General features: G+C 52.3%; 1 protein-coding gene across 1 annotated transcript in view; it reads right to left on the bottom strand.

Moving 5' to 3' along the window:
* Positions 1–12,400, bottom strand: part of LOC116679491 (GON-4-like protein) — a 13,471-nt gene extending 1,071 nt beyond the window's left edge. The window contains exons 1-7 of the mRNA XM_032509150.1: positions 11,522–12,400; positions 11,316–11,432; positions 10,806–10,915; positions 9,428–9,944; positions 7,741–7,785; positions 4,518–4,721; positions 372–515 (exon numbers count right to left, since the gene is read on the bottom strand). Coding sequence (XP_032365041.1) covers positions 372–515; positions 4,518–4,721; positions 7,741–7,785; positions 9,428–9,944; positions 10,806–10,915; positions 11,316–11,432; positions 11,522–11,644 — 1,260 coding nt within the window. The 5' untranslated portion in view covers positions 11,645–12,400. The remainder of the gene's footprint in view (positions 1–371; positions 516–4,517; positions 4,722–7,740; positions 7,786–9,427; positions 9,945–10,805; positions 10,916–11,315; positions 11,433–11,521) is intronic.
* Positions 12,401–12,500: the final 100 nt, after the last annotated feature.

Genomic DNA, 12,500 nt, shown 5'->3' with positions numbered 1-12,500 from the left:
ATCAACAGAGTCAGGATCAACAGAGTCAGTCAGGATCAACAGAGTCAGTCAGGATCAGCAGAGTCAGTCAGGATCAGCAGAGTCAGTCAGGATCATCAGAGTCAGGATCATCAGAGTCAGTCAGGATCATCAGAGTCAGGATCAACAGAGTCAGTCAGGATCATCAGAGTCAGGATCAACAGAGTCAGGATCAACAGAGTCAGGATCATCAGAGTCAGTCAGGATCAACAGAGTCAGGATCAACAGAGTCAGGATCAACAGAGTCAGGATCAACAGAGTCAGGATCAACAGAGTCAGGATCAGCAGAGTCAGGATCATCAGAGTCAGGATGTAATGGGTGATGATGTAATGGATGATGATGTAATGGTTACCTGGTGCAGTTCCTCGGGTGGGGGGGCGGATCCTCGTTGCAGCGCCAGCACCACCTGTTGGTAGAGGGCGGAGCCTCCTCCCAGGCTCCGCCCCAGTCGCCGTAGAAACCGCCGGCTGTGTTCAAACTGCTGCTGCTCCGTCAGCTGACACAAGAAACAGAAAACCCCAGAAGAAGAGTTCAGGGGGGTACACTCATACAGATACCAGTGTAACCCCAGTGTAACCAAGTGTAACCAGTATAAACCAGTATAAACCAGTATATCCATCCATCCATCTTCATCCTCTTATCCGGTATCAGGTCTCGGGGCAGCAGCTCCAGTAGGGGACCCCAGACTTCCCTTTCCCGAGCCACATCAACCAGCTCTGACTGGGGGATCCCGAGGCGTTCCCAGGCCAGGTTGGAGATATAATCTCTCCACCTAGTCCTGGGTCTTCTCCGAGGCCTCCTCCCAGCTGGACGTGCCTGGACCACCTCCCTAGGGACCCCCCCAGGAGGCATCCTTACCAGATGCCCGAACCACCTCAACTGGCTCCTTCTGACGCGAAGGAGCAGCGACTCTACTCCGACCCCCCAAGGATGACTGAGCTTCTCACCCGATCTCTAAGGGAGACGCCAGCCCCCCTCCTGAGGAAACCCATTTCGGCCGCTTGTACCCTGGATCTGGTTCTTTGGGTCCTGACCCAGCCTTCAGGATCACAGGTGAGGATAGGAACCAGACCTGCCCGGTAGATCGAGAGCTTTGCCTTCTGGCTCAGCTCTCTTTTCGTCACAACGGTGCGATAAAACAGAATGTAAAACCGCACCGGCTGCTCCGATTCTCCGACCAATCTCACGCTCCGTGGTCCCCTCACTCGCAAACAAGACCCCAAGGTACTTAAACTCCTTCACTTGGGGTAAGGACTCACTCCCTACCCGAAGAAAGCACTCCACCGGTTTCCTGCTGTGAACCATGGCCTCAGATTTAGAGGTGCTGATCCTCATCCCGGCTGCTTCACACTCGGCTGCGAACCGATCCAGTGAGTGCTGAAGGTCACAGACCGATGCACCATCAGGACCACATCATCTGCAAAAAGCAGCGATGAGATCCCGAGCCCACCGAACTGCAACCCCTCCCCCCTCCCCGACTACGCCCCGATATCCTGTCCATAAATATTACAAACAGGATTGGTGACAAAGCGCAGCCCTGGCGGAGGCCAACCCTCCAGAGCCTGGAACGAGTCCGACTTACTACCGAGAACCCGGACCCAGCTCTCGCTTTGGTCATACAGAGATTGGATGGACCTGAGAAGGGACCCCCTCACCCCATACTCCCGCAGCACCTCCCACAGTTTCTCCCGGGGGACCCGGTCATACGCCTTCTCCAGATCCACAAAACACATGTAGACTGGTTGGGCATACTCCCAGGCCCCCTCCAGGATCCTTGCGAGAGTAAAGATCTGATCCGTTGTTCCACGGCCAGGACGGAATCCGCATTGTTCCTCTTCAATCCGAGGTTCGACTATCAGCCAAACCTTCCTCTTCAGGACCTTGGAGTAGACTTTACCAGGGAGGCTGAGAAGTGTGATACCCCTGTAATTGGCACACACCCTCTGGTCCCCCTTTTTGAAGAGGGGAACCACCACCCCGGTCTGCCACTCCTTAGGCACCGTCCCAGACTTCCACGCAATGTTAAAGAGGCGTGTCAACCAAGACAGCCCTTCCACACCCAGAGCCTTCAGCATTTCTGGACGGATCTCATCAATCCTTGGGGCTTTGCCACTGTGGAGTTGTTTGACTACCTCAGAGACCTCCACCAGGGAAACAGATCCCCCATCATCCTCCAGCTCTGCCTCCACCACAGAGGGCGTGTCAGCTGGATTTAGGAGTTCCTCAAAGTCCTCCTTCCACCGCTCTATTACCTCCCCAGTTGAGGTCAACAACGTCCCATCCTTACTGTTCACAGCTTGGATGAGTCCCCGCTTCCCCCTCCTGAGGTGGTTTTCCAGAAGCTTTTCCAGAAGCACCTTGGTGCTGACCGAAAGTCCTTCTCCAGGTCTTCTCCGAACTTCTCCCACACCCGCTGCTTTGCCTCTGTCACAGCAGAGGCTGCAGCCCTTCGGGCCCATCGGTACCCTGCAACTGCCTCCGGAGTCCTCCGGGACAACATATCCCAGAAGGACTCCTTCTACTGTCGGACGGCTTCCCTGACCACCGGTGTCCACCAGGGTGTTCGTGGGTTACCGCCCCTTGAAGCACCCAAGACCCTAAGACCACAGCTCCCCGCCGCAGCTCCAGCAATGGAAACTTTGAACATTGTCCACTCAGATTCAATGCCCCCAGCCTCCACAGGGATGCCCAAAAAGCTCCGCCGGAGGTGTGAGTTGAAAGTCCGTGGGACAGGGGCCTCCTCCAGGCGTTCCCAGTTTACCCGCACTATGCGTTTGGGCTTACCAGGTCTGTCCAGAGACTTCCCCCACCCCCAGATCTAACTGGTAGCGCTCCACCTCCCGCACAAGTTCCGGCTCCTTCCCCCACAGAGAGGAGACAGTCCACGTCCCCAGAGCCAGCCTCTGCCGCCCGGGTCTGGTCCGTCGAAGCCCCTGACCTTCGCTGCCCCCCATGTGACAGCGCACCCGACCCCTTTGGATCCTCCCACAGGTGGTGGGGCCATGAGATGGAGGGAGAAGTGCCACGTAGCTTTTTCGGGCTGTGCCTGACCGGGGTCCGTGGCAAACCCGGCCACCAGGCGCTCGCTGACGAGCCCGCCGTCTGGGCCTGGCTCCAGACGGGGGCCCCGGGCTTCCTCCGGGCAGGGTCCCTCCCTCTCTACCTCGATCTTGCATGGGGTTTTTGAACCATTCTTGGTCTGGCCCCTCCCCTGAGACCACTTTGCCATGGGAGACCCTACCAGGAGCACAAAGCTCCAGACAACACACCCCTCAGGTTCATAGGGACACACAAACCTCTCCACCACGATAAAGTGATGGTTCCCCGGAGAGGCCAGTATAACCCAGTATAAACCAGTATAACCCCAGTATAAACCCCAGTATAACCCCAGTATAAACCAGTATAAACCACAGTATAAACCAGTAAACCAGTATAAACCAGTATAACCCAGTATAACCCATTATAAACCAGTATAACCCCAGTATAAACCAGTATAACCCCAGTATAAACCCCAGTATAAACCAGTATAACCCCAGTATAACCCCAGTATAACCCAGTATAACCCCAGTAAAACTCCAGTATAACCCCAGTATAACCCCAGTATAAACCAGTATAACCCAGTAAAACCAGTATAACCCCAGTATAACCCCAGATAAACCAGTATAACCCAGTATAACCCAGTATAACCCAGTATAACCCCAGTATAACCCAGTATAACCCCAGTATAACCCAGTATAACCCCAGTATAACCCCAGTATAAACCAGTATAACCCAGTATAACCCAGTATAACCCAGTATAACCCAGTATAACCCCAGTATAAACCAGTATAACCCAGTATAACCCAGTATAAACCAGTATAAACCAGTATAACCCAGTATAACCAGTATAACCCCAGTATAACCCAGTATAAACCCCAGTATAAACCCAGTATAACCCAGTATAACCAGTATAACCCAGTATAAACCAGTATAACCCAGTATAACCCCAGTATAACCCCAGTATAACCCAGTATAACCCCAGTATAACCCCAGTATAACCCAGTATAACCAGTATAACCCAGTATAACCAGTATAACCAGTATAAACCAGTATAACCCAGTATAACCCCAGTATAACCAGTATAACCAGTATAAACCCAGTATAACCAGTATAAACCAGTATAACCAGTATAAACCAGTATAACCAGTATAACCAGTATAAACCCAGTATAACCCAGTATAACCCAGTATAACCAGTATAACCCAGTATAAACCAGTATAACCAGTATAAACCAGTATAACCAGTATAACCAGTATAACCAGTATAAACCAGTATAACCAGTATAAACCAGTATAACCAGTATAACCAGTATAAACCAGTATAACCCCAGTATAACCCAGTATAACCAGTATAACCCAGTATAAACCAGTATAACCAGTATAACCAGTATAACCAGTATAACCAGTATAACCAGTATAAACCAGTATAACCAGTATAACCAGTATAAACCAGTACCCACCAGCCCGCAGCGCCGGGCCTGCTGCCGGTTCAGGAACGCGGCGAAGTCTCGCAGCAGCTGCGGCCACGGCTGCAGCAGGCGGCGCAGCGCGGCGTACAGACGCTCCGCCGCAGCACTGCCAGAGACCTGGTCCAGAGAGACCTGGTCCAGGATCTGGAGCAGCTCCTCAGAGACGCCCGGGGACACCTGCACCGCATCACACACCTGGAGGACACACACAGCTTAAAACGGCTGTTTTCTGAATGGAGTCTGGTTGGATCAGATGCGCTAAAATTATCATGTCTGTCTGCAAGACGTTAGACAGACAGGCAGACAGACAGACACGTTAGACAGACAGGCAGACAGACAGACAGACAGACAGACACGTTAGACAGACAGGCAGACAGACAGACACGTTAGACAGACAGACAGACACGTTAGACAGACAGGCAGACAGACAGACACGTTAGACAGACAGGCAGACAGACAGACACGTTAGACAGACAGGCAGACAGACAGACACGTTAGACAGACACGTTAGACAGACAGGCAGACAGACAGACACGTTAGACAGACAGACAGACACGTTAGACAGACAGGCAGACAGACAGACACGTTAGACAGACAGGCAGACAGACAGACACGTTAGACAGACAGACAGACACGTTAGACAGACAGGCAGACAGACACGTTAGACAGACAGGCAGACAGACAGACACGTTAGACAGACAGGCAGACAGACAGACAGACATGTTAGACAGACAGACGGACAGACACGTTAGACAGACAGACAGACAGACAGACACGTTAGACAGACAGGCAGACAGACACGTTAGACAGACAGACAGACAGACAGACACGTTAGACAGACAGGCAGACACGTTAGACAGACAGACAGACAGACACGTTAGACAGACAGACAGGCAGACAGACACGTTAGACAGACAGACACGTTAGACAGACAGACAGACAGACACGTTAGACAGACAGACAGGCAGACAGACACGTTAGACAGACAGACAGGCAGACAGACACTTTAGACAGACAGACAGACAGACACGTTAGACAGACAGGCAGACAGACACGTTAGACAGACAGACAGGCAGACAGACACGTTAGACAGACAGACAGACAGACACGTTAGACAGACAGACAGGCAGACAGACACGTAGACAGACAGACAGACAGACATGTTAGACAGACAGGCAGACAGACACGTTAGACAGACAGGCAGACAGACAGACAGGCAGACAGACATGTTAGACAGACAGGCAGACAGACACGTTAGACAGACAGGCAGACAGACACGTTAGACAGACAGGCAGACAGGCAGACAGACACGTTAGACAGACAGGCAGACAGACAGGCAGACAGACACGTTAGACAGACAGACAGGCAGGCAGACAGACAGACAGGCACGTTAGACAGACAGGCAGACAGACACGTTAGACAGACAGGCAGACAGACACGTTAGACAGACAGACAGACAGGCAGACACGTTAGACAGACAGGCAGACAGACACGTTAGACAGACAGACAGGCAGACAGACACGTTAGACAGACAGACAGACAGACATGTTAGACAGACAGGCAGACAGACACGTTAGACAGACAGACAGACAGGCAGACAGACAGACAGACACGTTAGACAGACAGACAGACAGACAGACACGTTAGACAGACAGGCAGACAGACAGACAGGCAGACACGTTAGACAGACAGACAGGCAGACAGACAGGCAGACAGACAGACACGTTAGACAGACAGACAGGCAGACAGACAGACACGTTAGACAGACACGTTAGACAGACAGACACGTTAGACAGACACGTTAGACAGACAGACAGGCAGACAGACACGTTAGACAGACAGACAGACAGACAGGCAGACACGTTAGACAGACAGGCAGACAGACACGTTAGACAGACAGGCAGACAGACATGTTAGACAGACAGCTAAGGTCAGCTACAGACAGCTAAGGTCAGCTACAGACAGCTACAGACAGCTAATGTCAGCTACAGTCAGCTACAGACAGATGTCCCTCTGCTACAGACACCTACAGTCAGCTACAGACAACTACAGACAGCTACAGACAGATGTCCCTCTGCTACTGACACCTACAGTCAGCTACAGACACCTACAGTCAGCTACAGACAACTACAGATAGCTGTCCCTCTGCTACTGACACCTACAGACAGCTACAGTCAGCTACAAACACCTACAGACAGCTACAGACAGCTACAGTCAGCTACAGACAGCTACAGACAGCTACAGACATCTACAGAAAGATGTCCCTCTGCTACAGACACCTACAGTCAGCTACAGACAACTACAGACAGCTACAGAAAGATGTCCCTCTGCTACAGACACCTACAGTCAGCTACAGACAACTACAGACAGCTACAGACAGCTACAGTCAGCTACAGACAGCTAAGGTCAGCTACAGACACCTACAGTCAGCTACAGACAACTACAGACAGCTACAGACATCTACAGACACCTACAGACATCTACAGAAAGATGTCCCTCTGCTACAGACACCTACAATCAGCTACAGACAACTACAGACAGCTACAGAAATATGTCCCTCTGCTACAGACAGCTAAGGTCAGCTACAGACAACTACAGACAGCTAAGGTCAGCTACAGACAGCTAAGGTCAGCTACAGACATGTACAGACAGATGTCCCTCTGCTACAAACAGCTACAGACAGATGTCCCTCTGCTACAGACACCTACAGTCAGCTACAGACAGCTGTCCCTCTGCTACTGACACCTACAATCAGCTACAGACACCTACAGACACCTACAGACAGATGTCCCTCTGCTACAGACACCTACAGACCGCTACAGTTAGCTACAGACAGCTGCAGACAGATGTCCCTCTGCTACAGACACCTACAGACAGCTACAGACAGATGTCCCTCTGCTACAGACAGCTGCAGACAGATGTCCCTCTGCTACAGACACCTACAGACACCTACAGACCGCTACAGTTAGCTACAGACAGCTGCAGACAGATGTCCCTCTGCTACAGACACCTACAGACAGCTACAGACACCTACAGACAGCTACAGACAGATGTCCCTCTGCTACAGACAGCTGCAGACAGATGTCCCTCTGCTACAGACACCTACAGACAGCTACAGAGATCTACAGACAGCTACAGACAGACAACTACAGATAGTCAGCTACAGACAGCTACAGACGCATCGTTACCATGGTTACTTAATATTATGACTCACTCGGAGCAGATAATCCTGGGCCTCCTCTTCATAATCTGATGATTCCTGCAGAGAGACAGGCAGACAGACAGGTTAGACAGGCAGACAGGTTAGACAGGCAGACATACAGACAGACAGGTTAGTTAGACAGACAGACAGACAGGTTAGACAGACAGACAGGTTAGACAGGTTAGACAGACAGGTTAGACAGGCAGACAGGTTAGACAGACAGACAGGTTAGACAGGTTAGACAGACAGGTTAGACAGACAGACAGGTTAGACAGACAGACAGGCAGACAGGTTAGACAGGCAGACAGGTTAGACAGGCAGACAGGTTAGACAGGTTAGACAGGTTAGGCAGACAGGTTAGACAGGTTAGACAGACAGGTTAGACAGGCAGACAGGTTAGACAGACAGACAGGTTAGACAGGTTAGACAGACAGGTTAGACAGACAGGTTAGACAGACAGGTTAGACAGACAGGTTAGACAGACAGACAGGCAGACAGGTTAGACAGACAGACAGGTTAGACAGGTTAGACAGACAGGTTAGACAGACAGGTTAGACAGGCAGACAGGTTAGACAGACAGACAGACAGGCAGACAGGTTAGACAGACAGACAGGTTAGACAGGTAGACAGACAGGTTAGACAGACAGACAGGCAGACAGGTTAGACAGACAGACAGGTTAGACAGGTTAGACAGACAGACAGGTTAGACAGGTTAGACAGACAGACAGGTTAGACAGGTTAGACAGACAGGTTAGACAGACAGACAGGCAGACAGGTTAGACAGACAGACAGGCAGACAGGTTAGACAGACAGACAGGTAGACAGGTTAGACAGACAGACAGACAGACAGGTTAGACAGGCAGACAGGTTAGACAGGTTAGACAGACAGACAGGTTAGACAGGTTAGACAGACAGACAGGTTAGACAGGTTAGACAGACAGGTTAGACAGACAGGTTAGACAGGTTAGACAGACAGACAGACAGACAGGTTAGACAGGCAGACAGGTTAGACAGGCAGACAGGTTAGACAGGTTAGACAGACAGGTTAGACAGACAGGTTAGACAGACAGGTTAGACAGGCAGACAGGTTAGACAGACAGGTTAGACAGGTTAGACAGACAGGTGGACAGACAGGTTAGACAGACAGACAGGTTAGACAGGTTAGACAGGCAGACAGGTTAGACAGACAGGTTAGACAGGTTAGACAGACAGGTTAGACAGACAGGTTAGACAGGCAGACAGGTTAGACAGACAGGTTAGACAGGTTAGACAGACAGGTTAGACAGACAGGTTAGACAGACAGACAGGTTAGACAGGTTAGACAGACAGACAGACAGGTAAGACAGAGACAGGTTAGACAGGCAGACAGGTTAGACAGACAGGTTAGACAGGTTAGACAGGCAGACAGGCAGACAGACAGACAGACAGACAGGTTAGACAGACAGACAGGTTAGACAGGCAGACAGGTTAGACAGACAGGTTAGACAGGTTAGACAGACAGGTTAGACAGACAGGTTAGACAGGCAGACAGGTTAGACAGGCAGACAGACAGGTTAGACAGACAGACAGACAGAGAGACAGACAGGCGGGTCAGACAGACAGACAGGTTAGACAGACAGACAGACAGACAGACAGACAGACAGACAGACAGACAGACAGACAGACAGACAGGTTAAATGTAGAATATCTGATGATTGACCTGCACCCGGAGGACCGACTCTTCTTCTTCTTCTTCTTTATCTGCTGTCACTTCCTGCTCCTTCTCCGACTCCGCCTCCTCGGAGTCGTCGGGGGCAACACTTCCTGCCGAGCTCGGCGACGATTCAGAGAGAACCAGACGCATGACATCATCGCTCTCCTCCGTCCTGATGACATCATCGCTCTCCTCCGTCCTGATGACATCATCGCTCTCCTCCGTCCTGATGACATCATCGCTCTCCTCCGTCCTGATGACATCATCGCTCTCCTCCGTCCTGATGACATCATCGCTCTCCTCCGTCCTGATGACATCATCGCTCTCCTCCGTCCCGATGACATCATCCCTTACTCTTCTTCTCTTCTTCCTCAGGCCAACGAGCGTCTGGTAGTGGCTTCTGATTCGCTCTCTGGTCGTCATGGAGACGGCCAAGGCGGGAGGCGGAGGGGGGCGGGGCTTCTGCAGCAGCAGGAAGCCGATTCGTCTGAAGTGGAGCTGCTTGGGGAGGCGGGGGGGGTACCTGGGGGGGAGATGTAACTTTATCGACACCATGGGGACAACATGGGGACAGCATGGGGACAGCATGAGGACAGCATGAGGACAGCATGAGGACACCATGAGGAGAACATGGGGACAGCATGGGGACAGCCTGGGGACAGCCTGGGGACACCATGAGGACAGCATGAGGACACCATGAGGACAGCATGAGGACACCATGAGGAGAACATGGGGACAGCATGAGGACAGCATGGGGACAGCATGAGGACACCATGAGGACAGCATGAGGACACCATGAGGAGAACATGGGGACAGCATGAGGACAGCATGGGGACAGCATGGGGGACAACATGGGGACAGCATGAGGACACCATGAGGACACACATGAGGACACCATGAGGACAGCATGAGGACGACATGAGGACAACATGAGGACAACATTTAGACACCATGAGGACAACATTTAGACACCATGAGGACAACATGACGGTAACATGAGAACACCATGGGGACAACATGAGAACACCATGGGGACAACATGAGGACACCATAAGGACAACATGAGGACACCATGGGGACAACATGAGGACACCATGGGGACAACATAAGGACAACATGAAGACACCATGAGGAAAACATGAAGACAACATGAGGACACCATGAGGACAACATGAGGACACCATGGGGACAACATGAGGACAGCATGGGGACAACATGAGGACACCATGAGGAAAACATGAGGAAAACATAAGGACAACATGAAAACACCATGAGGACAACATGACGATAACATGAGGACACCATGAGGACAAGATGAGGACAGCATGAGGAAAAACAGGGGGACAGCATGAGGACAGCCGGTTGGACTCCTGTGAGCTAGTACCTGGTGCCGGGGGGGAAGCTGTAGGTCATGTGACTGCGGCGGGGGGGCGGGGCCTGGCTGGGGGGGCCGCTGGAGTCTCCGATCGTAGAGTAGATCACAGGAAGACTCCTCTGGAGGAAGGAGACACTTTGATCAAGCGTCAACCTGTCTGTCTGTCTGTCTGTCCCTCTCCCTGCCTGTCTGTCTCCCTGTCTCTCTAACCTCCTGTCTCCCTGTCTGTCTGCATGCCTGCCTGTCTGTCTCCCTGTCTCTCTAACCTGTCTGTCTCTCTAACCTGTCTCTCTAACCTGTCTGTCTGTCTCTCTAACCTGTCTGTCTGTCTGCCTGCCTGTCTGTCTATCTGTCTCCCTGCCTGTCTGTCTCTCTAACCTGTCTGTCTGTCTCTCTAACCTGTCTGTCTGTCTCTCTAACCTGTCTGTCTGCATGCCTGCCTGTCTGTCTCCCTGTCTCTCTAACCTGTCTGTCTCTCTAACCTGTCTCCCTGCCTGCCTGTCTGTCTGTCTGTCCTACCAGCAGCCAGGGGGGCATGGCGTCCTCCTCCCTCTCCACTGGGGGGCGCTGCTGGTCCGGGTCGACCCGTCTGCAGACCGGTCTCATCGGCCACAGGACACGCTGGTACCTGAAGGCCTGGGGGGGGGGGGGGGGCTCTGACATCATCACTCTGACATCATCAATAATAACAATAATAATAATAATAATAGGTGAGAGAGCGTTACCTTGACGATGTTGTCGGGGACGCCGGGCCGGCAGCACTGCAGGATCCTCCTCCGGACCTGGACCAGGGTCTTCCTCAACAAGAACTGGGACACCAGCTTGGTCGGATCAGAGGAGCCCCCCATGTTCCTGAGACCCAGGACCAGGAGACTACACACAGAGACACAGGATCAGAGGAGCCCCCCATGTTCCTGAGACCCAGGACCAGGAGACTACACACAGAGACACAGGATCAGAAGACTACACACAGAGACACAGGATCAGAGGAGCCCCCCATGTTCCTGAGACCCAGGACCAGGAGACTACACAGAGACACAGGATCAGAGGAGCCCCCATGTTTGAGACCCAGGACCAGGAGACTACACACAGAGACACAGGATCAGAAGACTACACACAGAGACACAGGATCAGAGGAGCCCCCCATGTTCCTGAGACCCAGGACCAGGAGACTACACACAGAGACACAGGATCAGAGGAGCCCCCCATGTTCCTGAGACCCAGGACCAGGAGACTACACACAGAGACACAGGATCAGAGGAGCCCCCCATGTTCCTGAGACCCAGGACCAGGAGACTACACACAGAGACACAGGATCAGAGGAGCCCCCCATGTTCCTGAGACCCGGACAAGGAGACTACACACAGAGACACAGGACAGAGGAGCCCCCCATGTTCCTGAGACCCAGGACCAGGAGACTACACACAGAGACACAGGATCAGAGGAGCCCCCCATGTTCCTGAGACCCAGGACCAGGACCGATGTCTCTGTGTCTGTGTGTGTGTTAGAGGATGGATACCCGACCCGAGGCCGACGGGACCGGGCCGGGCCGGGTCTGACCAGATGTTTAGAGGATGCTGGGGTTCGGGCCGGGCCGGGTTGGACCAGATGTTAGAGGATGCTGGGGTTGGGTCGGCTTGTCCCATCAGCGTGATAAGGCGTTGAACATTATGAATCTAAACAGCTGATTATGGAGGTAACGGA

The sequence above is a fragment of the Etheostoma spectabile genome, unplaced genomic scaffold (assembly GCF_008692095.1).
Source record: "Etheostoma spectabile isolate EspeVRDwgs_2016 unplaced genomic scaffold, UIUC_Espe_1.0 scaffold00015958, whole genome shotgun sequence".
Classification (NCBI taxonomy): domain Eukaryota; kingdom Metazoa; phylum Chordata; class Actinopteri; order Perciformes; family Percidae; genus Etheostoma; species Etheostoma spectabile.
Note: the sequence above shows the minus strand (reverse complement) of the source record. Positions and strands in the feature narration are given on the sequence as shown.